The sequence below is a fragment of the Anolis carolinensis genome, chromosome 5 (assembly GCF_035594765.1).
Source record: "Anolis carolinensis isolate JA03-04 chromosome 5, rAnoCar3.1.pri, whole genome shotgun sequence".
Lineage (NCBI taxonomy): Eukaryota > Metazoa > Chordata > Lepidosauria > Squamata > Dactyloidae > Anolis > Anolis carolinensis.
The window spans coordinates 128493177-128518462 of NC_085845.1; the positions used below are offsets into that span (position 1 = coordinate 128493177).

A 25286-nucleotide genomic window follows, 5' to 3' on the forward strand; every position below is an offset into this window, starting at 1 on the left:
TTATTATGAAGGTGGGCAGACCTTATCCAAAGGCCTGTGTGAAGAGCCAGGTTTTCATCACAGCCCCCATCAGCCAGATATGAAAATACATGCTAAAATGACTTGTAGGAGACATTCTAAACAACAAAAAGAGATCCTAGTGAATAAAGACTGACCTGAAAGAAAGACCCTTTTCATGAGTAGGACTTCATTCAGGTTGTCTCTCATCACCTGTGGTTAGTTCTGCTTATGGGATTTCATAAATCTCAGGGTGCACCTACACTTTAGAATAAAATGCAGTTTGACACCACTTTAGCTGGCATGACTCAATGCTATGGGGTCATTGAAATTCTAGTTTTACAAAGGTCTTTACCTGCTCTTTCAAATTGTGTTAGTGTCTTACAAAACTAAAACTTCAAGGATTCCATAGTACTAAGCCATGGCAGTTAACATGGTCTCAAACTGTATTGTTAATGCACCCGTTGTCTCATCCAAGGAGTTACTGCATCCTCTCTCCTCTGCAAGAGTCTACCGGATACCATGCAGCTGTGGACAAGTATACATAGGGACCACCAAACGCAGTGCCCAAACAAGAGTCAAAGAACATGAAAGGCACTGCAGACTAACTCAACCAGAGAAATCAGCCATAGCAGAACACTTGATGAACCAGCCTGGACACAGAATATTATTTGAGAACACAGAAATGCTGGACCATTCCAACATCTATCATGTCAGACTACACAGAGAAGCCATTGAAATCCACAAGCATGTGGACAACTTCAACAAAAAGGAAGAAACCATGAAAATGAACAAAATCTGGCTACCAGTATTAAAAAACTCTAAAATCAAAACAGTAGATGGGAACCAACACTCTGAGGGCAGAGGACAGTTAATGACTGAACAAAGGATGCCCCCAGGCAAGAGACAAAACCTTTCCAATGCTAATTATGGTGATTAACTGAAACATTAATGCTGGCTTCCCAGTGACAAAGGACTCTTGCCACACCCTGGACTCTACACAGATATATATACTTTCCTTTCCTTACTTAGTTTATCCATACCTCACAACCTCTGAGGATGCCTGCCATAGATGTGGGCGAAATGTCAGGAGAGAATACTTCTGGAACATGGCCACACAGCCCGAAAGACATACAACAACCCAGTTACTGAATTGTTTGCGTACCTAATTTTGCTCCTGTTGCAGACTGCATCACACCCTTGTACTATATCCTTGAAGGGTGTTCAGATCTTACTTAGCCTTACTACTTGTTCCTTTGCTCAGTTCTGCTTGTTTAAACCAGATTCACTATGTCTTGAGCCTCATCTAAATTTACCAGCCAATCCATGGCCAATCTGGAGCAGAAATGCTAAGAATGGGCCTTAGAAACAGCCACATACACTTTCCTGAAATTTTAGAGTCTGGCACCTATTTTAGATGGCCATAGTGTGAGATCCTAGTGATCCTAGGCACCACATGAGCAGGAAGAAGGAGCAGTCAATATTCCCTTCCTCTTCTTGGTTGTTCAGGTGCTTCTGACATCAGAAAGGGCTGTAATATCAGAAGCAGCTTTCTGTTAGTGACAACAATAGCAACACAGACCTGATCTGATGGCGACAGTGTCCCATATAGGCAATGGACTGGTCCAAATCATGCCTGATACTTATGTCCACACATGGTTTAGTTTTGCTCTTTTGTGAAATGCAATTGCTCATACAAACTTGGATTCCATGCAATTGTGTGTGGGAGGGCATGATCCAAGCCTATCCATGTGATAAATGCAGCAATTAAAAAGATTATGACCTATAATTCAGCATTGTAAATGGTATTTATCATCTCTGAGGAAGCAGTGAGAGTCTCAGTTTTGTGTCTGAATCCTTGCATGCACTTGAGCTGGAGCATACACATTTATTTAGTTTAAATGCAAGTCATTTCCAAAGAATCCATAAATGCAGAGATCAGCTGCAAATGATCTGAGATTACCCAACCAGTTCAGAGAATCATTAAACCAAAGAGGTTAAGTGAAGCAAGTTAATATGCCATCGTAGTAGTATTGCCGCTGTCATTGTCATCCCATGGGAATCTTCAAATGCATGTGATAATTTTTGTGCCAGAATGAACTAGGAATCTTGTCAGACTTGTGGCATGTAAAAATATAAGATGAAAGGAAATGTCCTTTGTCTTCAAGTGAGGTACTAAAAAGATTATAGAAATATAACTAAATAATAATCATCATAATCATTATTAATGGTAATATTATCAGCATGTGTAAAGCAATCAGATATTAAATGTGAGTAACCCCAGGTAATGAATTCTGTTTTCCAGCATACACTGTATTACTGAGAGGAAATCACACACATAGGTTGGGGTGATCCATTCAACACTCTTCTTTATTTGTCTAAATAGAGCGACGGGTTCTTCCATAACCAGGTCATCCAGGTCAAATAAGTTACAATGCTACTCTTGTATTTTGTCAGAGATAATCCCCCCTTTTGAACTTGGCAATGGTTTTCAGAATAGCTATACGGGCACCCAACTATTGTGTTAGTCACTTTGCTTAAGTTAAAAGATCAAAACTGAAAAAAAAATTCTAAGCCCCAAATCACATAAAGAGAGATCCTAGATTCAAGGTAATTCCTTGTGAGGCATTTCTGTCAAAGCTTGCTGCATCCTTCTTTCAGAAACTTGTGATGAATCTTCTCTCCAGGCTGGCTCTTCCATTTCAAACTTTTGGATTCCTTCCACCCACTTGACATTTTTACCCTCATGATCTCTCCCTGGATCAGGTACAGGCAGTCCACAATTGATGAACAAGATAGGTTCTGTAGGTTTGTTCTTAAACTGAATTTGTATATAAGTGGAAACAGGCATATTTTTGAAGTGTAACTCCACATACACACACATACTTTAGATAGCATAGGGGAGGGTTAACACCCTTGTGGTTTTTGTTTTGCTGTGTGTGTCCCTGTTCAGAAGATTTCACCTCATTTTCTGTCCCTGTGATAATTGGATTTTGAAAAATATGGCTTGTTTTGAGAACAAGGTTTGGTGATAAAGATCTGGTGGAGACACCTTTTCTTCATGATGACTCTTTCAGGAGTGAATTTCCACTTCTAAGGGTAGATTTCCCTCAATTCTAATTGTCTCGCCCCCGCTCTTACCTATGAGCCATTTGTAAGTTGGATGTTTGTAACTTGGGGACTACCTGTACTTTGGACTTAAGGTGATCCCTATATGGACCAGTGGATGCGTTATTCAGTAGGTTCACTCTGAAACCTGTGACTGGATTCTCTTGTCAAAACTATCTGTAAAACAAATAAATATGAAGAATAAAATAGTAGAAACAAGAGTAAGCAAGTGACCTGAGCAAAAGTAGAATATAAATCCAATAAAATATATAAATACATGCATCATGCACAAATCGTAGAGTTTATTAAAACCTTGTTAGGATATTAATTGGTAGGTTAACACATATTATTTCTCCCTTCATCTGTGTGTATGAACACACACATATATTTTAGATTGCACATCTTTAGCAGGAACCACTATTTTTAGTTATTTTACTGAAATGAGACACATACATTTGATCGTGCAATATAGTAGTAGTGGTGGTGGTGGTAGTAGTAGTAACCTTTGAAGTATTTACGCAACTTCAATTTTCTGTTCTTTTTTTGTCTGTCAGTTCAAACTCTTTTACAGTTTTCCCTATTCCTATAGTACCTTTCCTCTATCGCTTGTAGCGCCTGTTGAGCCAATCAGAACAGAAGAAAGCCGTGACGTATTTTTCAGCCAAACTGTTTTTCTGTTGTGGCTGGCTTCTGAGAGAGACAGATTAATGATCTAAATTCTCAGTGCCACTCGCAGCTCTGCATGGCTTGGCTTGCTTTTTGAATCAAATAGTAATAAGTAAGCAGTTTACTTTCTGCCCACTTAAGAAACTGCCCTTGCTGATGCCCTTCAGATGAGGCAAGTTTCAAATGTGGGGTAGAGCTAAAGCCGCCATAAAATGAGGAGATAATTTATATATTTTTTAAAATAATGGCTAATGCTCCTTCAGGTGGTGTGGCTCCCATGGAAATAAGTGTTTACAAAGGGTGCCTCCCTTAACTCAGCTTTATTTAAAGGGTGTTGAGGGCAAACGATTCCAGAAAGGATGGTTTCTTAATGTGTTGTCGAAGGCTTTCATGGCCGGGATCACAGGGTTGTTGTATGTCTTTCGGGTTGTGTGGCCATGTTCCAGAAGTATTCTCTCCTGTCGTTTCGCCCACATCTATGGCAGGCATCCTCAGAGGTTTCTTAAGTCTGATACCTTTAACCCAGGTCTCATGGAAGGATATAAGGAGAAAGGATCCCAGGAATGATGGGTTTTTTTAAGTCTCATGATTTTAACCTAGATCTTATTGAAGGATATAAGGAAAAAGGATCCCAGAAAGGGTGGTTTCTTAAGATTAAAGCCCTAAAAATGATGGAAAGGGGAGCCTCATAAGTTCCCCATTGCCGCCAATGGGATGGATCTTTCTGGCTCTTTTGGTTGCCAGATCGAAAAACAGATATTTTTTTTCTGACCAAATTTGGGATACTCCCAAAAAACAGATCTGGGGGTTCACTGACATCTAGATACTGAAAACAGAATGGGGTTAAACCAAATTGCACACCCCTAGGAGCCATGGCTTGAATTAGACCATTGCAAACATACATTTTTGTGTACAGAATAAAAACATACAGGTTGACTGGGATAATGCACTGGCTGGATACCCCTTAGATAGTATTACTCTTTTTTTCTTTTCTTTGAATAGCAGTTTGTAGCCTTTAACCTTGACAGTGTCTTTTCGTCTTTCTTCTTGTGAACAGTAATAAACGGCTGAGGTTGAGCTTTCTAGATATGTATCATAGCTACATGATCACACTCAAAGAAATGGTGCAAAATATGTCTGTTAGTAAGAAAGATTATTTTGCAAAGATATGATGTGCAGGTACTTTGTGGATCAAAACCCTAGCATCTTAGCAAAACAGTGATATTTAGATTGCAATTTGCCACAGAATTGCAAGTTTGAAATAAGTTATCAAAAGGAGGCATGTCAAAAGAAGCATCTATTTGCAGACCACATGAGAAGAGTGCAGAACATTAAATTTTAAAAATAGAAATGAAAATTTATCATCTATTACTTGTACTAAAATAATCCTGGGAATGAGACAGGAAAACTGGCTGCACTCTCATGGAAATAGCTCTTTGCCCTCGATATTCTGAAAGTGTTGAGGAACAAAGTAAGTGAACATGGGGAAGGTGAGGATACGTTTTCTATACAACACCTCGGAATAAATGTCTGAACCTTGATAAATTAATTTAAAAAATTGCTTTAGAAAAAAAAAACTTCTTGGCAGTTCTTGTATTTCCACCATCTTATTCCTGGACACTTGGTGACTGGAGCATAGGACATTAAATCTTCTCTAACCATCATAGGAGAAGTTGTAGGAAAACCTGATTTTTTTTCCACAAGGCCTTTAGGCAGCTATGCATAACGTGTTCTTCTCCAGGGCTCTCCAGCTATTCAGATAGTTAAGAAGGGGTGAAGACATCCTGCTGTCCAGTAAGTGGAAAAAAGGGCGTAAGAGAAGTAAAGGATGAATGAACATTGGAATGGAAAAAGAGAGAAAAGAGGAGAAAGGGATTAGAGAGGAGGGGAAGAGAAATCAAGGAAAGGGAGCACTAGGGTGCACCCTTTCAAAGTGGAACCTTCTGCTAGTAACATCATGAAAGAGAATCAGAAGCAGAAGATTAAAAACACAAAAAGCCCCCGTGATCTTGCCTAAAACTGCTGGGACACAGCAAGTGAATGGTTTTTGGAACAGAAACGTCCAGATGGTAAAAATATAATAGGGAATGTGAAGCTCTAGTGGCTTATCTCGTAGTTTATAAACTAGGCCAGTTTTACTCTTTCTCAAAATCAAACTAATCTTCCCACTTGGTGAACTTTCATTGTACAGAAGCAATCATGTTATATGTGTGTGTGTGTGTGACTCGTGGCACTAAAATTTTATTTGCAAACTGAACTGCATTTATTTTTAAGTAAATTCCACAGAAATCAACAGCATTTATATCCCACTAAATGTCTTTAGGAATGAGGTGCCAGCCTTGGCTTAGGTCTTATATCAGTCAAGATTTACTTTTTATTATTCCTTTAACTGACTTTAAAGTGGGGATTTGGGAGCCAAGGGGAGGTTTAAGTATTCAGTAGTTTAAGTAACTACACAAGTAGATTACTTTGTCTCCCCTCCCCACATCCCTCGTTTCTTTAACGTGGTCTTTTCTTTTCTCCTCTTTAGCCAACCAGCATTTGATAGTGATTTTTACTCAGAGTTTCCAAAAACCTCACTCAAACCAATAATCATGTGTTGATAGGTGAAATTAGTTTCAGAATTCTAATGAAGCTCAGCATCTGGGAGACAGACAGCTCATCTGAAGATTAAATGAGAAAAATTGCCACTTTTGCTGGTTCCTTTAGAAACTCATTTACATTCTGTCAGCTTCCATTAGGAATGGGAACTGCAAATATTGAAGGAAATATACATGAATTCAGCAGCTAGCCAGCCAATCAGAATTAGTTCCTCTTTGCTTACAATGCTGCTAAAAGAAGTAATGTAGTTATGCCTCTGAAAATATTGGGTATTAATTTCTTTGTCTGAAATAGTCATGAACTTTATACTTAGTAAAGTATTATGGAAAAGTGAATTTGCTGTCACTTCATATCTGGAGAAATGGTTAACATATTTAGGATAACACGCACAAGCACATTCTTAACTTCAGATAATAGCTTGCCTCCTATTAGTGTTAGTCACCTCTCAGGGTTGTAAAACTTATCCTATCCAATAGTCAGGCCCGGTATCTGTATCACTTGATTAATTTGTGTTTCCGTTTTGTTCCATCCATTCAGATGGCACAAAACGGTACACCCCTTTCCCATACGGAAACAAACAATGAAACGAAAAGAAAAGTAAGAACAGAAACTGTTTGGTCACTTATTTTTGAGACCACTGAGCCCTGTCTGTCAGGCCAATCAATGTGAAGGAAAAGAACACCATCCGCCTTGCCTACTGCCTGCCTTGCCTTGCCAACCACTACTCTGCAGACTGAGGGGAAAGCATCACATGTGATATCTTAAGCCCTGCCTTTACACTCACTTCTCTTCTGGAGATGGAGTTAAACTTCTTGGAAGTAGTGGAATCTTAAGCCCTGCCTTTAAACTCACTCCTCTTCTGCAGATCGAGAGTTAAACTTCTCAGAATTAGTGGAATTTTAAGTAACTCTGAAGCTTTTAATCCAGGTCATAATGTAGGATATAAGTACAAATCATGCCATGTTTTTAAGATTTTATTTATAGAAAAAAAAAATCCCTAAAAATCGGAGGACGGCCCAAACATTATAAAACTTGACGGGCAAAGAGTGGTAGATGTTTCCTACATGTGTGACAGTTTTCACCCCTCTAGACCTAAAACTGAGGGGAAGGGGAGCCTGGGAATGATGCCTAAGTTGGCCAATGGTCCAATTATTTTTTTGTTTTTTCAGATCCAGAATGAAAAAGGTCATTCAGAAAGGCACCCGTTTTCGGGAGAGGCACTTGAAAATAAAAATGGGCCTTACGAATAAAACAAACCAAAACGGATAGCAAATCTATACAAATGCTTGACTAGTAATGCAGATATCAAAAATAAGTACACTGTGTAATATGAAAGCTGTATCTTCAATAGCATAGCTTACAGAGACCTTGAATCAGTCTAGGCATCTCCTTATAACAAATATACTTCTATAGCAAGATATTACACACCCTCTCCTAGCATGTCTATATACCAGCATTCCTTTAGGTATTGAATTACAAACTTCATCAAGAAAAAATATTGTGCTATACACTGGAGTTTGGATTATCAGCAATTGCCTAGCAGCAGGACTGGGCCAGTTTATTGTGAGCAAAATCTGGTGCTTTGCTGCTCTCAAGGCTTTCATTTTATACTGGATTTCATTTAATCAGTCATTTGGAAAAAATATACACTCACCTTTGTTCTCTCAAACAATCAAAAGAGGAGTCTAAGGTAAAGTGGGCATCATTACTATTCTACTGTTTCAGTCAGTGTATCTTTTCAGGTTTATTTTCTCTACTGACCTAATGGTGTTTCCTTTTCTTGAGTACAGGTGTGATGGTGTTTTGCTGGCATAAAGCCAGTAATCTTATATTATTGGACTTGTTATTATTATAAGCCAGGTATTACCTCAATCTTATCTTTGTTCATACTTAGGCTGGCTCCCTGCCCAGAGCTAACATTCTGCTCCACAATATATCTCTGCAACTCCAAGAGCTTAAATGAGGTAAACAAAAATCTAACATGCAGCACAGCCTATCACGCTGTCATTCGTGTTTTCCTGGATAGTAAATGTCACAGATAACTTCCTCTATGGGCTACAAGAATCTTACTTGAACTACAAAATGTTGCTGGGTTTGAAGTATTTGTCTTCATTTTCACGTTTGGTTGTTCACTTTGTCTCCTTGGGTTTTTCTGTTTAGCTCCTCAAACTGCAGTAGAGATGGTGCCAGTATCAGCAGGCTCCTTTGTTCCCAGGATAAGGGGGGAGCAGTTAGGGAGCACATGGCAACTCCCAGCAGTCGTTTGCAGTTGTGAGCTGGCCAGGGGTGGTTCAAGCTATACGTGAACTACGCAACTGTGGAAGGCGCAATCCTCTAGGGGGCGCAGTTGAGGCACCTCCAAGAGCACGATTAGCCTGCCTCCAAGCTGACCTCTTGCCTCCGCTTCTCTTTCTGCCAGGCTTCCTCGTCCTCCCACCACCCACCAAAGCTGGGAGGGGAAATAGTAAAGGAGCACCCAACAGAAGTGCCTGTGGCTCCCTTGCTCTTCCACCAGCCCTCCAAAGCCGAGAAAGGGAGGAGAGCAAAGGAGCACCCATCCCTGCACTTCGAGGCCCCACAGCTGCTTCTGTTGTTTTCCCACGCCGCAGCCTTGGGGCTGGGTGCTCCTTTGCTCTCCCCCCCTTCCCAGCTTTGGAGGGGCAGTGGGAGGCTCCCACCACCCCTCCAAAGCCGGGAGGGGAAAGAGTGAAGGAGTACCCAACAGAAGTGCCTGCAGCTCCCTCGACCTCCCACTGCCCCTCCAAGGCCAGGAGGGGGGAAGAGCGAAGGAACACCCATCCCCGTGCCATGAGGCAGCTGCTTCAATTGTTTTCCCAGACTGCGAGTTCCACTGTTCTGTAACCACGTGAAGTGGCTGAGAGAGAAACAAGGGGTAACCGGTCGCGGGGAGGCTGAGCGGCTGTAGCAGTGGCAGCAAGCTGAGGCTCAGTTGGTCGTAGAGGTGAGTTGATGGTGGTAGGGACAGCGGTGGCCTGGCAGGGAGGCACTCCCTTGAGGCGGTGAAGGGAGGCCGAGAGTAGGAGCCAGGAGAGGAGCACAGGCTGCCATGCCATCAGTGAGCCTCCCACCAAAGGACAACGTGCTCTTCAAGCATATCCTGGTGAGTGGAGACTTTCTCACCTCCAAAACAGAACCTCAAGGGGTCATTTGAAAGAGACAAGGGTTCTGCTACTACCTGGTGAAGATCTCTCCTGTGCCCATCTCCTGGATGGGTGCTCCTTCACTCTTTTCCCTCCTGGCTTTGGAGGGGCAGTGGGAGGGCGACTGAGCCCGGCAGAGAGAGAAGTGGAGGCAAGCAGGCCAGGAGGCAGGGGAAAGAGCGTAGGAGGAGCACTTGGTTTAGGGAGGGGACACCAAAAATACTGCTTGCTTACACTTCAAAATTACCTAGGGCCTAAGAGATAATGCCCACATTAATTGAGGAAGACCAGTATGGATTTATTTTAAAAAGAACGATTGCTGACCCAATCAGAAACATTCTTAATGTAATTGACCACACAACAAGAGAGAAAGCAAAATTACTCCTAATAAAACTTGATGTTTACAAAGCATTTGATACAATAAATCATAATTATTTAATCAAATTATGTGAGGAGTGTAATATGGGGGAAAAGATGCGTGGAATAATTACAGAATTATATAAAGAAAACCAAGCGGAGGTTATAATAAATGGATCTAATTCAAGAACCATTAAAATCAAAAGTGGAACCAAACAAGGTTGCCCTCTCTCTCCACTACTCTTTGCCTTAGCGATAGAACTTTTAGCCAATCTAATTAGGTCAGACAAAAATATAATAGGATATAAATTGGATACAGAAGAAATAAAAATTAATTTATACGCGGATGACGCAGTAGTCCTAATAGGTGGAATAAAGGAATCTGTAAAGGCAGTAACAAAAATAATTAAAAAATTTGAAAAGATTTCAGGTCTCGCCATCAATATTGAAAAATCAGAAATTTTACATAAAAACCTAAATTGGAAGGAGCTGAAAGAAGTTCAATCTATCCTAGGGGTGAAATTGGAGGGAAAGAAGTTAAAATATCTAGGTATTTACATCCCAAAAAACCTAAATAATATAATTCAGACAAATTATAACCAATTATGGAAAAAAGTAAGTAAACAAATTAACAAATGGAAAAAATGGAACTGGGACATTAAAAGCATACAAAATGATGATACTACCTAAATTCTTGCATCTATTCCAAACTCTTCCATTTATAACCCCCCCTAAAATAATTAAAAAATGGGATAATTCAATAAAAACATGGATAATTGGCTCTAGCAAAAATAGAATTTCAAATTTAGTATTCTTCAGTCGACAGGAAAATGGAGGCTGGGGAGCACCTTGCCTCCAAAACTATTTCGAAGCTTGCCAATTGGCCAGGCTACTCGAACTGGACATTGGCGAGCCCAAAAGGTGGGCTAGATTAGAGAAATTAACAAATGGATGGGAATATGGATCATGTTTAATGGAGAAAATAGGAAAAAGAGAATTAAAAAACTTAAAAGGAGGTCCTCTGACCTCAACAATGACATGCTGGGAAAAATGGCAAGATAAACTTACAATAAATAAAATAGATATGTTCCCAATAGGTTCCATAGAGAATAGAAATCCCCAGTTATACCGGAACATGTTAAAGAAATTGAAACAACATGGCATAACAAAGATCCAGGACATATTAAAACCTGATGGAACAGTAATGCAATGGGAGGAGCTAAAAGATAAATGAGGTCACGGAAATTGGTTATTATGGAGAGGGTTATCTAAAAAGTTAACAGAATGGAAGAGCAAGGAAATCCCAGAGACAGATCTTGATAAAATAATAAAATGGAAAGCAGATAAAGATAAAGGAACCATGGGATACATTTATAAAATAATCACAGGAAAACTATACAATATAAAAAATACCTTGATAGAAATCTGGAAGGAGGAACTAAGTTGTAATGAGAGAGAAATAGAAAATTGGATAAATTCAATTAATAAAATAAAACATTTAAAGATAAAGGAAATGCAACGTAAAATTCACACAAAATGGTATAGAACACCTGTTCAACTAGCCCATATAACCAGAACTTCCCCAAAACAATGTTAGCACAACTGTGGGAAAACCGGAACATACACCCACATGTGGTGGGATTGCGAAAAAATACAAAAGTTCCACAAAACAATTAAGAAAGAAATGGAGGAGCTATTAGGAATAAAAATAGATTGGAACAAGAGACAATTTTTCCTCCAGAAAATTGAAGGTGAAGGGGGAACTAAAAAATGGGAACAATTAATAAATTATATGTTAGATGCAATTAAAGCCACAGTCGCCTTAGGCTGGAAGGACCAAAAGAAATGGGATATTAAAACATGGTATAAATATTTAGCAGACTATCTCCTCCAAGACTACATTAGCGAAAGGAAAAGTTACTATAGAAAAGGCCAAATCAGAAAGACATGGGAGGCAAAATGGAAAGACTTAATTTACAGAACAAAGGGGAAAGACAAATATAAGGAATTAAACAAGATTATCCTCATGATCGAACAATTGTAATAAATATAGAAAATTTGTAAACTGTTCCTGTGGAGGGGAGGGAGGGGAGGGAGGGGAGGGAGGGGAGGGAGGGGAGGGAGGGGAGGGAGGGAGAAAAATGAGGAAAAATGTAAACATGTGTTACTGATGAAAAATGTTCTGAACACTTGTATAATTTGTATATATAGCACTATTTACAATTTTTAAAAAAAGTAAAAAAAAATTACCTAGGGCCGGCCCTGGAGCTGGCCTTCCCCAGATGGTCTGGTGGAAATTTTGGGCCTGTGGATTGGGCAAATAGCCTGCCAATGATGACAGAGTATAAATAGCAGTAGCTAAAAAAACACATGCTGCCAAAGTATGCTGCAATGCAAATTAAGGCCAGTAAAGCACCTTAAGCAAAGTTGGGAGGAAATCTGAGTTATACCCCTTCATGCACTTCAGCAAGCCCCAAATCTAAACCATATTGCATGGTGAATGCAATAGTGCCCATACTGGAGTGCTTTGTAAAATTCAGAACACAGAGTGGGGGTGAGCTGCCAAAAACACCCCAAATGCATAGCTGGGCCTCTCAACCAGAAATCGGGGGAAATCTGCATTCTCTGGCAACTCTTAAGCTATGGATAATGTCAATTCTGGAAACAGTTTGAGGTCATCTTCTATGGTTAATGTAATCACCTTCCTGGCCACAAAACTGTGCCAGATATGTCAATCTAACCATCTGCATAACAAAAACTATTTCTCCCAAACTGTTTCAAAATCAACCTAAGTGATCAGTGCAGATAAGCTCCTATACAGCAACTTAAAATGTTTTTCCAAATGTAGCAATACTGGAACTTCCTGAGAAAGTTAGTGTTCTTTGTGAGAGAAAGAAGCAGTCAGCTTTGCACAGGACAAGGATAGCCTGGATCTTAAGGAAAATTCCTTTGCTATTGCTAGTAGAATTGAAATTGTATTAACTGTGTCTTATTGCTCTTTGTTCTTAGTCCCCATGTGGCCAAGAAGAGGAATGGCCCCTGCCTATATTGAGATCTTTCCACACAATCTCAACAGACAGCAAAAGTACCATCTGAGATGAAATGTAGACCTGAGACTCTTAACATCATCGCTTTTCTTCTCCTCTAAAGTTTTATTCAACAGTTTTATCTGATGAATAAACCAGTGACATTTTAAAAACTTACATGATGTCTTTTCTGCTTTTTGGTTGGCCAATACAGGTATAATTTGTTTAGTGGATCTTGGGTTTTGGTATATCTTAACTTATGAGTGACGTTGTTGTTGTTGTTGTTGTTGTTGTTGTTGTTGTTGTTGTTGTTGTTAATAGTCACAGTGTTCACCCCACCCCACGTTGCTCTCCCATTGACTGTAGCACTTAATCAACTACCTCGTGTTACAATAATCACTCGTTGCACTTTGCCCAATTCATTTTACCCCCTCTACTTGGGTGCCAAACCCATGTTTTTACTATGATTATCATTTTATGCTTTTACTATGTTCAAAGTGTTAAATTTTAATGCCTGTGTTTGTATTTCATGATGTTATTTTATTTTGGTTTGCTGTTTTATCTGGGCTTGGCCCCATGTAAGCCACCCCGAGTCCCTTCGGGGAGATGGAGGCGGGGTATAAAAATAGATTATTATTATTATTATTATTATTATTATTATTGACACAACAACGTTGTATGACACAGCAAACAAGATAGATATGCTGGATTTCGTTTCACAAAATCACAAGTCGAACACTTCCCAAGTGTCTAGGACTGTGTGATGTATTTTCGGATGATGCGTGCAGATCCCAGTAGGGTGGCCTTTTGCAGTTGGCAGATCGTAATTTTGTCAATGTCTATTGTTTTCAAATGCCGGCTGAGATCTTTTGGCACGGCACCCAGAGTGCCCATCACCACCGGGACCACCTGCACTGGTTTCTGCCAGAGTCTTTGAAGTTCAATCTTGAGGTCCTGATAGTGGCTGAGTTTTTCCTGTTGTTTTTCATCAATGCGACTGTCACCTGGGATGGCAACATCAATGATCCAAACCTTGTTCTTTTCTACAACTGTGATGTCTGGTGTGTTGTGTTCCAGAACTTTGTCAGTCTGGATTCGGAAGTCCCACAGTATCTTTGCGTGTTCATTTTCCACAACCTTTGCAGGTTTGTGATCCCACCAGTTCTTTACTGCAGGGAGGTGGTACTTGAGGCATAAGTTCCAATGAATCATTTGGGCCACAGAGTTGTGCCTCTGTTTGTAGTCTGTCTGTGCAATTTTCTTACAGCAGCTGAGGATATGACCAATGGTTTCGTCGGTTTCCTTGCACAGTCTGCATTTTGGGTCATCAGCTGATTTTTCGATCTTGGCCTTGATTGCATTTGTTTTGATGGCTTGCTCCTGGGCTGCAAGGATCAGGCCTTCTGTCTCCTTCTTCAGGGTCCCATTCGTGAGCCAGAGCCAGGTCTTCTCCTTGTCAGCTTTTCCTTCAATTTTGTCAAGGAACTTTCCATGCAGTCTTTTGTTGTGCCAGCTGTCAGCTCTAGTTTGTAGTGCGGTTTTCTTGTACTGATTTTTTGTCTGCTGTGCTTTGAGGAGTTTCTGATTTTTGACTTCAATCAAAGCAGGTTCTTCACTTTGCTTTACATATTCTGCCAGGGCATGTTCTTCTTCTTTGACTGCTTGTTTTACTTGCAAGAATCCTCTGCCCCCTGATCTTCTAGGCAGATAGAGCCGGTCAACATCACTGCGAGGGTGCAGGGAATGATGAATGGTCATGAGTTTTCTTGTTTTTCTGTCCAAATTGTCCAGTTCCATCTGTGTCCAGTTTATGATGTCAGCAGTATATTTTATGACAGGTATGGCCCAGGTGTTTATGGCCTTGATGGTGTTGCCTCCATTGAGCTTGCTTTTGAGAATTTTTCTGACCCTTTGTGTGTATTCTTTGCTGACCACAGTTTTCACATGTTCATGCTTGATGTTGTTCAGCTGTAATATGCCCAGATATTTATAGGCCTCTGGCTGGTGACACTTTATTGTTTGGCCATTGGGCATATTGATGCCCTGACTTTCAATGATTTTTCCCTTCTTCAATGCCACTGTCGAACATTTGTCCAAACCAAACTCCATGTTGATATCAGTGCTAAAAATTCGGACAGTGTTGGTCAGAGACTGGATTTCAGTTTCCGTTTTCCCATATAGCTTCAGGTCATCCATGTACATCAGATGCGAAATTTTGTGAGAATTCTTAGATGTTTGATAGCCGAGATTTGTTTTTTGTAAGATTGTTGACAGAGGGATCATGGCAATAATGAAAAGCAGAGGGGACAATGAATCTCCCTGGAAAATTGACAAGTCCATAGCTTTCATTTCCAACAAACAGTTCAGTTTTCCAGTGCTCCATCATGTTTTCAATGAAGGTGCCAACGTTTTTACTAATCCCGATGGCATCCAGGCACTTGATGATCCAGCTGTGTGGGAGTGAGTAAAAGGCCTTTTTGTAGTCAATCCACGTCATGTGAAGATTAGCTTTTCGGCTCTTACAGTTCTCCAGAATCATTTTGTCAATCAATAACTGGTCTTTTGTGCCCCTGCTTTTCCGTTTGTTGCCTTTCTGTTCATCTGGCAAGATGTTTTTTTCTTCAAGATAGTCTTGAATTCTGTCAGCTATGATGCCAGTCAGTAGTTTAAACATAGTGGGCAGACACGTTATTGGCCTGTAGTTTCCTGGTGCTGCTCCTTTTGCTGGATCCTTTTGTATCAGGTATGTTCTTCCAGTTGTTAGCCATTCACTGATACTTCCTTTCTGCAGCATCTCATTGAATTGTTGGGCCATTTTTCTATGTAAACTAATCAGATGTTTGAGCCAAAATCCATGAAGTTGATCACTACCAGGCGATGTCCAGTTCTTGACTTTTTGCACTCGTTTGCTGATCATTTCAGTTGTTATTTCCATCTGTTCCATTTTGTTCTGTGAGAATTTTCCTTCGAACTCCTTTATCCACCCAGCGTTTTTGTTGTAGTTTTTATTATTTTCCCAAAGTTCTTTCCAGAACTTCGTTGTTGCAGTTTTCTCTGGCTTTATGGTTACTGTGTCTGTTGTTTGGTTCAGACTCTGGTAGAACCGTCTTTGGTCTGATTGAAACAGTTGATTTTGTCTGTACTGGATGATTCTGGCTTCATATCTTTCAATTTTTCTGGCTGTTGCTGTAATTTGTTCTTTCACGATTTCCAAAGCTTCTTCAATTTTTCTGGTGTTCAGCCAGTACTTTCTGATCAGGTATTGCTTGATTTTGTCATACTTCAGTTTCTTCTCTTTCATATTTTTCAGGTTACTTGCATCTGATCTAAGCTTTTTGATTTTCATCTCTAGCCTGACCTTCCACTTTGGTTTTCCAGTCGATTTTCTTTGGGGCTGCCTTGGTTGTAGGAGCCCAAGCTCTTCTGTTACTATCACTGCTGTACTGTAGGCATACTGGTTTGTTTGTTCAATTGATGTTATTTGGACAGTGGAGAGTGCTGCATTCACGTCTTTCATGAGAGGCGCCAGGTGTCTCTTGGGCACTGTTTTTAGAGTTGGGAGCCGCTTTCTTATGGCATTTGCTGCAGCATGAGCCATGATCTTATCCTTGAGCTCTTGTTGTCTTGCTGTCAAGGTTCCTGGTGGTTCAGCAGATGTTTCAAGTGCTGATTTTTCAAATTCTTGCAAAAGCTCCACACTTTCTTCTGGTTCAATCTGTTCCCCCATTCCAAGTGTTGCTGGAGTCTCTGCTGCTGTCTGTGCTGTGGTCTGATGGTAATTTACTTTGCAAATTTTTTGGATTTCTTCGAGTTCAACTTCACTGAACACTTTGTTTCTGATTATGAATCTTCGTTGGTCAGCCAGTCGGGGTTCTGTTATCTGTGAGTCAGGGTACTCTTGTTTCCACAGTTGATGCATCCTTTTTTGGTAGCCACGCCTTTGAGGTTCAGATTTGTAGTAGCATTTCATAATTGTGCGGTTTTCTGGCATTGTATATTTCTGCCGCTTCTGTGACTGTTCATTTGGGTTTTGATGATTCCGTAGCCCACTTGTCGATGGATGTCCAGAATCAGCAGCATCCACTGCGGTCCTTTTGATCCTGGGCGACGACCGAGCCAGTATAGACTTTGTTTGGGTTTGATTCTCCATAATGCTAATGGGTTAGGTGCTCTTGGTTCTGCTCCTCAGCTGAGACCTCTCTGGCTTGGTTGGACCTGCCGGTAGTTACACTACCGCCAGCACAGCCCTCAGTCATCATTGGAGCAGTTAACCCCCCCCCCCCCACCACGTCAAGGTGGCACCTGCGGGGGGGGGGATTATTATTATTATTATTATTATTATTATTATTATTATTATTATTATGTTAACATCCTGTTGATGAACAAAAATAGTTTATAACTATGCAACATCAACTCATTTTTTGGCTGTTGAGGAGGTTGGAATTCAATACGAACTGCAGTGACAAAAACCCCTGACTAGATTGTTCACTAGTATTTTCTAAATACAGTTCAGTGGAAAACAGAGAAGGCACTGGATAAACAATTGCATCATCTGCAAGGACCCTTAGAAAACTACCAGAGATCCCTATGTATATATGTTGCTCTAGCTCCTATTGTAAGAAAATAGCTGGACACTGGAAAATTCAGGTTTGAAGATATGCCCTAGGCCTGGAGGCCCAGGTACCCAGGAGTGCATTTGTATTAGTAAAGCTAAGGCACCAACTGTGCCCATTTATAGAAAAATCAGATGTGGCAATGGTGAGGCATGCCTTGGTTACACTTCGTTTGGATTACTGTAATACACACTAACTGCCTCATCACACTAGAGCATGAATCCACTTTAAATCCAATTTCTGCCCTTCAGAATTCTGGGGTTTGTAGTTTGGTGAGGCCTAGGACCTGTCTGTCTGAGCTGTTTAAAGCCCCCTCCCTAAAGTAGATTTAAAGTGGACCCAAGCTCTAGTATGATGAAGTCATAGGTGAGGGCCAGAAACCTAATTTAGTCTACAGAGCTGTAGCAAGATTGGTTCTGGCTACAGGCAGCACACAATTATTGCTGCAACAATTCCACTGGCTGTCGGTCCATTTCTGGGCACAATTTAAAGTGTTAATGATGACATGAGAAACCCTATTTAAAGTTCAATAGCTTCCATTATGTAGTCTTTAGAGTGCTGAAATCTCCCATAGAGGCCCTTTTTTCTATATCACCACCTTCTTAGATCATTTGGTGGGGAGCAGGATTGGTGTTTGCTCCCTGACTTTAGAACTCACCCCATTGGAAAATCAGGATGTCCTGGCTTTTCTCCCACCAGCAAGTTTAAAAAAATGCTGCCAGATTTTGAGAAACTGAATAGAACAGACTGTCAATGTAGTGTTTCTCAGGTTTGCATAAGTTGTTTAATGCATTTTAACATTTTGAACTATATACATTGTTTCATAGTTTTTAAAATAGCTTTTATATTAATATTTTATTCAAGCTAATTGTTAAATTGTATTGTGTTTATATATGTTATCAGCCAGCTTGAGTCTCATTATTGGGAGGAAGGCAGGACATAAGTCAACAACAACAACAACAACAACAACAACAACAACAACAACAACAACTCACTCAACCAGAGAAATCAGCCATAGCAGAGCACTTGATGAACCACCCTGGACACAGTATATTATTTGAGAACACAGAAATGCTTGACCACTCCAACAACTATTATGTCAGACTACACAGAGAAGCCACTGAAATCCACAAGCATGTGGACAACTTCAACAGAAAAGAGGAAACCATGAAAATGAACAAAATCTGGCTACCAGTATTAAAAAAACTCAAAAATCAGAACAGTAGATGGGAAGCAACACTCTGAGGGCAGAGGAGCCCCAAGGACGGCTAATGACTCTGAACAAAGGATGCCACCCAGGCAAGAGACAAACCTTTCCAATGCTAATTAGGGTGATTAACTGCAACATTAACGCTGGCTTCCAACTGACAAAGGACTCTTGTCACACCTGGACTCTCCACAGATATATATTTACCTTCCTTGCCTAGTTTATCCATGTCTCACAACCTCTGAAGATTTCTGCCATAGATGTGGGTGAAACGTCAGGAGAGAATACTTCTGGAACATGGCCACACAGCCCGAAAAACATACAACCCAGTCAGTGATCTCCTCCATAGATCAGAAAATGGCTGGATTTGGTAGGCTGCCACTGGAAAAACATGGGTTGAGAGTATCATAGCTATATCTTTAGATCATATCTTCTCGTGCAGAATCTCAGCCATACTTTTTTTTTGACTTAATATTTAAGAAATAAAAAGCAACAAATGCCTTTGCTGTCAAGTACATTGGCTTGGGTGTCAAAAGAACTGAATAATAGGAGAAAGGCCAGAGGATTTCCCATCTCCTGCTCCCACTGTCACCATCTGTTGCTTCATAAACTATTTTAAAGAGTTGGAGAGCCATGCTTAATTAAAATATTTTTTATTGAAGGGTTTACAATTGTGTTACAAAGTTAAAAGTAAGGAATATGGATCAGGAAAGGATCCATAAGAAGAGGGGAGAAGAGGGGAGTGTTAGGGGGTGGGATGAGGAAAGGAAAAAAAAGGGGGATAGGGAAAACTGTGAGGGTTGAAGGTTGGGAAGGGGGGGAAATGAAAAATTTTTTTTTTTAGTCTTCCATTTTTTCCCCCTATGGCAAAACCAGATTTATAAAAATTATGGATGTGTCCTGGTCCATTTTTCCTTACGTCTTGTTATTTTTGATGTATTCCTCCACTTTATTCCAATTTGTCCTTCTAATAGGTTTCCCTCTATTTTCTTTCAGGAGGAAGGTTAATTTGTCCATGCTTAAAGAAGGTGATGTGGTATATTAGGAGCGGATAGACTTGCCTGAAATTTGACAAAGTGCCAAGTTGGGAGAAAGTCACAGATGGCTGCATGGTGGAAGATGGGACAGGAAACTTTGCTTTCCAAACATAAGTGAATTTATCATAAATAGATATGTTTGCGTGTATATAAAAAACCTGTTCCCTTGAAATTTGCAATGAATCTTGCTTCATGAATAAAATTGAATTGCACTTTAAATATCAAAATTAAAAATAGTCAGAGAAATGTGGGTCATTACATACATAGTTTTTATTCACCATGTTTGTGTGGTGATCCCAAAAATGAGATGAGAGTTGGGTTTATTCATTTAATGCTGGGATTTTGAAAGAATTGTCATCATAATCCTTGTGAGGTGGGGCTAACAGAAGCATCTCAATCTTCCCTTTGGTTTTGAAAGGAAGAAGGCATTTGCATTGATAAGCATGATAAATTTGCATGGATGGCATGCTTCACTCTTCTCTGGACCACAAGCTTGATAAGGTCTTCTTCATAAATTCCCAGATAGGTCAGTGACCTATATAAAAACTCTGTACAGTAAGCATTTTTGTACTCTATGATATGCATTGCATATTATAAATATTATCTGCACACAGCAAATGATCAGTTAATGAATAGTTGACTGAAGGAAATATATGTTGAAAAATGAATAAAGGTTTTACAAGGCAATTAAGTTGAGCATTATGTTTGTATTTTTCCCATGATATTTGCATTACAAAGAGACTGAGCAATTGGGAAAATGCTATAAAGACAGATTTGTGATTGCTCAAACTCAACAGATTTTGTCACTGAATTTTTTTTCAGCTGTTCCTACCATGCTGATGAATATGTTGTCTGGAATATAGGCAGGAGGTTGCAACACATTGTGACAAATAAACATTTATAAATACATTATCCATCTATGCAAAACAGGAGAAGAATAGAAAGATAAATTGACGATTTGTGCTCTGCACAAGAAAACCATGTTAGCCTTCTGCAGCACAAATGCAACAAAATCCCTGTTCAAACAATACTTCAAGACCATGTTGACATACTTGCATTTCATACGCTTACTTATTGTGTGTGAGAGAGAGCGGGGGGGGGGGGGGGAAGAGGTGAGGGAAGAGCTCCATTTTGTAAATTGGAAACATGAAGTGTGAAGTGTATTGAGTAAAATGATGGAATTATTAACTTTGTTTCTAAAATAGTAGGGCCTCAGGAAACCAAAGGATAATACAACAAACTCTGTTTTTTATTTATCCAGCATCAAGCTGGCCAGGGAGTACTTTCATTATGCTTTATGGCCCAAACTAGATTCTGGGATAGGTGGCCCATGATCATGGCAATGACAGTGGCCATAAATACAATTTTTGATGAGGCTAAGGAAGTATGCAATGAGTCATAGCAAAACCATTGGTAATTTTCCTCCTGACTTCAAAATTTCAAGGAGTTCAGTTTCCAGAATTCCCCAGACCACATGACGATTGCAATGGATTCTACAGGTTGTAGTCCAAAGCATAGTCGCAAGCTCTGGATATTCTCTATACATTCTGGATAGAAAATTGCCAGCGGTCAGGGCCAATCTCATTCTCTCATATTGCTCCGATGTTCCAAGACAGGGATGATCATGAGATGACAGGTTTAAAGGCCAAGTTGCAAAGAGTTAGTAGGATATAAACATTAGCAAAGTAATTTGCCCAACTAAGCAGTAGGTGCAGTAAGTACACAGTGTGTACCTACTGCACCTACTGCTCTCTTTTTCAAAAATATGTATGTTTGAGGGAGGCAATTTAGATAGGCTCCTAAGTAAGGGAGGAGTTGGTTCTTTTTTGGCATCGTCTCAAAGAGGATCAGGACCCACACTTGGGGAAAGCCTTCTTTGCTTCAGTGGAGGTATTTTGTACAATTTGTAGGCATAAATGTAGCTATCCCCATGCAAAGGATCATTACCTTGACGCGTTGCTGGGGCTTGAGTGCCTCGATGATGCCATGAGCTATACCATGCAGGGCCACCCAAGACGGGAAGGTCATGGCAGAGAGGTCAGACTAAATATGATCCCTGGGGAAGGTAATGCCAACCCACTCCAGTATTCTTGCCATGAAAACTAAATGGAACCGTACAACCAGAGAAATGTCAGTATACCATCGGAAGATAGGACTCCCAGGTCAGAAGATGGTCAAAATGCTACTGGGGAGGAACAGAGGACTAGTCCAACTAGCCCCAGATATAATGACGCAGTTAGCTTAAAGCTGAAAGGAAGGCTAACAGCCGACGGTGCTGGAGGTGAATGATAAATCTGATCTTCTAAAGATCAACACACTATGGGAACCTGGAATGTAAGATCTATGAGCCAGGGCAAACTGGACGTGGTTATTGGTGAGGAAAATACACAGACCAATTAGATATGATCTCACAAATATTCCTAGTAAATATGCAGTGGAGGTGAAGAATAGATTTTAGGGCCTAGATTTAATAAATAGAGTCCCAGAAGAACTATGGACAGAAGTCCACAACATGGTTCAGGACGTTCCAAAGAAAAAGAAAACCAAGAAGGCAAGATGGTTGTCTGCTGAGACACTGGAAGTAGCCCAAGAAAGAAGGCAAAAGCAAACAGTGATAGGGGGAGATATGCCCAACTAAACGCACAATTCCAGAGGTTAACCAGAAGAGACAAGGATGCCCCCAGGGAGGAAGCAACCAAGCTTTGAATCTGCAAGGCCATTAAATCCTAATCAAGCTGGCCAATTGCAACATTCACACTAGCCTCAAACAGACAAGAGCTCTTTCTCACACCCTAGACTTTCCACAGATATATAAACCCCACTTACCTAGCTTCTAAGTTCCAACAGACCTCACAACCTCTTCACGGTGCAAAGGTGGGCCCAGCTGGGCTAGAAGGTGGGCCCAGGTAGGCCCAGGCAGGCCCAGGTGGCCCGGAAGGCCCAGGCCGACAAGAAGGCCCAGGCAGGCGCAGGTTGAGGAAGGCCCGAAGGAGAAGGAGGCAGGGGGTGGAGCCATCCTCCCAGTGGCCTCAACTGTGTCCCCGGGATGATGGTGCCAGAGGCAAGTGCCTAAATTGCCTCACGGTTGGACCACCCCTGAGTTAAAGCAATGGTATTCCCCATAATAACCTATGGATGCAAGAGCTGGACCATAAGGAAGGCTGAGCGAAGGAAGATAGATGCTTTTGAACTTTAGTGCTGGAGGAAAATCCTGAGAGTGCCTTGGACCGCAAGAAGATCCAACCAGTCCATCCTCCAGAAAATAATGCCCAATGGCTGCTCACTGGAGGGAAGGATATTAGAGGCAAAGATGAAGTATTTTGGCCACATCATGAGAAGACAGGAAAGTTTGGAAAGGATCATTATGCTGGGGAAAATACAAGGAAAAAGGAAGAGAGACCGACCAAGGGCAAGAGGGATGGATGGTATCCTTGAAGTGACTGCCTTGACCTTGAAGGAGCTGGGGGTGGCGACGGCCGACAGGGAGCTCTGGCGTGGACTGGTCCATGAGGTCACAAAGAGTCGGAGATGACTGTATGATTGAAGAACGAAAGATATCTATCTAAATTGGAACCATAATAGAAAAAAGTTAACTATCCTCATATCCACATTAAGATTACAATCAGATGTTTCTTTCTTACTTTAAAGTAAGGGTAGGTAAACCCGCCCTTACTTTGAAGTAAGTAAAAAAGCACTGCATAGTGCTGTCCTACATATCAAAGGGAACTACTTTGACTCAGAATGGTATCTGTTGTTCCTGTTTATTTTATGGCCACTGATGTCTATTTTCACAGATTTCACTAAAAGCATTGAAACCTGTCTCACATCTTGGAAAAGGGAGGGATGAAATTCAAAATAAATAAGTGTTCATTGAGTACACATTCTCAGCCTATTATCTGTTTGGACCGAGAAAACGAAGTCTCGTACGGAATGATAAACAGAATTAGTATGGTTGGCAAGAAACATCATTGCCTCTCCTCTGTTGTACTCACTGGGATTATAGACATCCTAGCATTGTACCATTCTGTCTTTAATTAGATTCTCAGTGGGTTTTCTAAGAACTGAGATATGGCTCGCAGCTCTATAATTAGGAATTCTGAGTTGAGGTTTTAACTGAAAAATACTGATAAAAGACTTCTGATAAGAAAGGAAAGAATTGGAAAAGGCTAGACATGGTTACTTGGTGTATATTGAGTTTCCCCAGATTGGCTTTTGTGTGTGTGTGGTAGAATATGGGTTAAGGGAAAATACTCTGCCATCTACAAAGGCAGAGAACTCTGCCTTATGGAACTCCCTCCCTGGTGCGATTAGACCCACCCCTCCCTCCTGTCCTTCAGAAAGATGGTAAAAACTTGGCTGTGGGACCAAGTCTTTGGGACAGTGCTATAAGGCAACAATAGGAAACTTCACCCTGCTGACCGGATTCGGTATGGCTGATCTGATATGGTTTTTAAACAAGTGATTTCAAAGTGGAGATCATTGTTTTTAGTGTTTATGTATATTTATAGTTTATTTTATGTTCCAGCATTGAATGTTTGCCATATATATGTTGTGCTCTGCCCTGAGTCCCCTTCGGGGTGAGAAGGGTGGAAATATAAATGTTTTAAATAAATAAATAATAAGATAGGGGCTCTGTGGATTGCTAGTTTTGAGTACAAGAATTGCTTAAGTGACTTACTATTTATGGGGTTCACAACTTGGAAAACCCACACGGACTCCATGGCTTCAAATTCTCAGAAGCAGCTTTAACGGCTTTGCCAGTTCAGCCTTTCCTGAAGATTAACAACCTGGCCACCATCGTATACACACTAGTAATTCCCAATAATATTACAAGAATATACTCTACATAAGTCTTTTCTTGAAGATGACTTCAATGCTGCAGATACTACAAAAATTGGCAGGTTTTTTTTATCAGAACCTCATAAAACTGGTTTGAAAATAATGTCACTGGTAGCCAATATGCTACCTCCCTGAATTCAGGTCACTGGTAATAACATTTAAAGAAACATTTGAAGAAATAATTTCCTCTATAAATTTATTCGGAATGATTTAAATCCTCTGATGGGCCCTTCCTTATTTCCTACCAATATGAGCAATACATTAGCCTAAATCCAATTGTTATTCACACCTGGAGGAGCGTCATTGAATTAAAATGATTGACTGATTCAATGAATCTATTCTAGTTGGGACAAACCAACGAGATTCAAACTATTGTATGAGGACACAGGAAGGGCTTTCTGTGTTGTGGCATCCTAATTGTGCAAAACCCTTTTCTTACAAGTCCCTTTGGAACTGACTTTGGTTTCATTTCAGCACTAAATCAAAACATGGCATTTTATTAACATCTTTGATTAGCAATGATTTTATCCAGTTTATACATGCACATGGTTTCATAGGTTTTGATACATTTATTACTATGAAGTACGACAGAAAAGTCTGGCAAAACTGTGCATGAACTGACAAAGCTGCTATCTCTGCCTTCACTTGGCAGTCAGGTTAATCCTTGGCATGAA

The 25286-nt window shown here is 40.4% G+C and overlaps 1 protein-coding gene across 3 annotated transcripts in view; it reads left to right on the plus strand.

Moving 5' to 3' along the window:
* tafa5 (TAFA chemokine like family member 5) overlaps positions 1–20460 on the plus strand; it is a 504871-nt gene extending 484411 nt beyond the window's left edge. The window contains exons 4-6 of one of the 3 annotated variants that reach the window (XR_010006657.1): positions 8267–8336; positions 12900–13130; positions 19733–20460. Coding sequence is in view for 2 of the 3 variants with exons in the window: in XM_062982243.1 (XP_062838313.1) it covers positions 8267–8335 (69 nt within the window). In the remaining variant the exon portion in view is untranslated. The remainder of the gene's footprint in view (positions 1–8266; positions 8337–12899; positions 13131–19732) is intronic. The other 2 variants (XM_062982243.1, XM_062982244.1) reach the window with 2 other exon arrangements.
* Positions 20461–25286: the final 4826 nt, after the last annotated feature.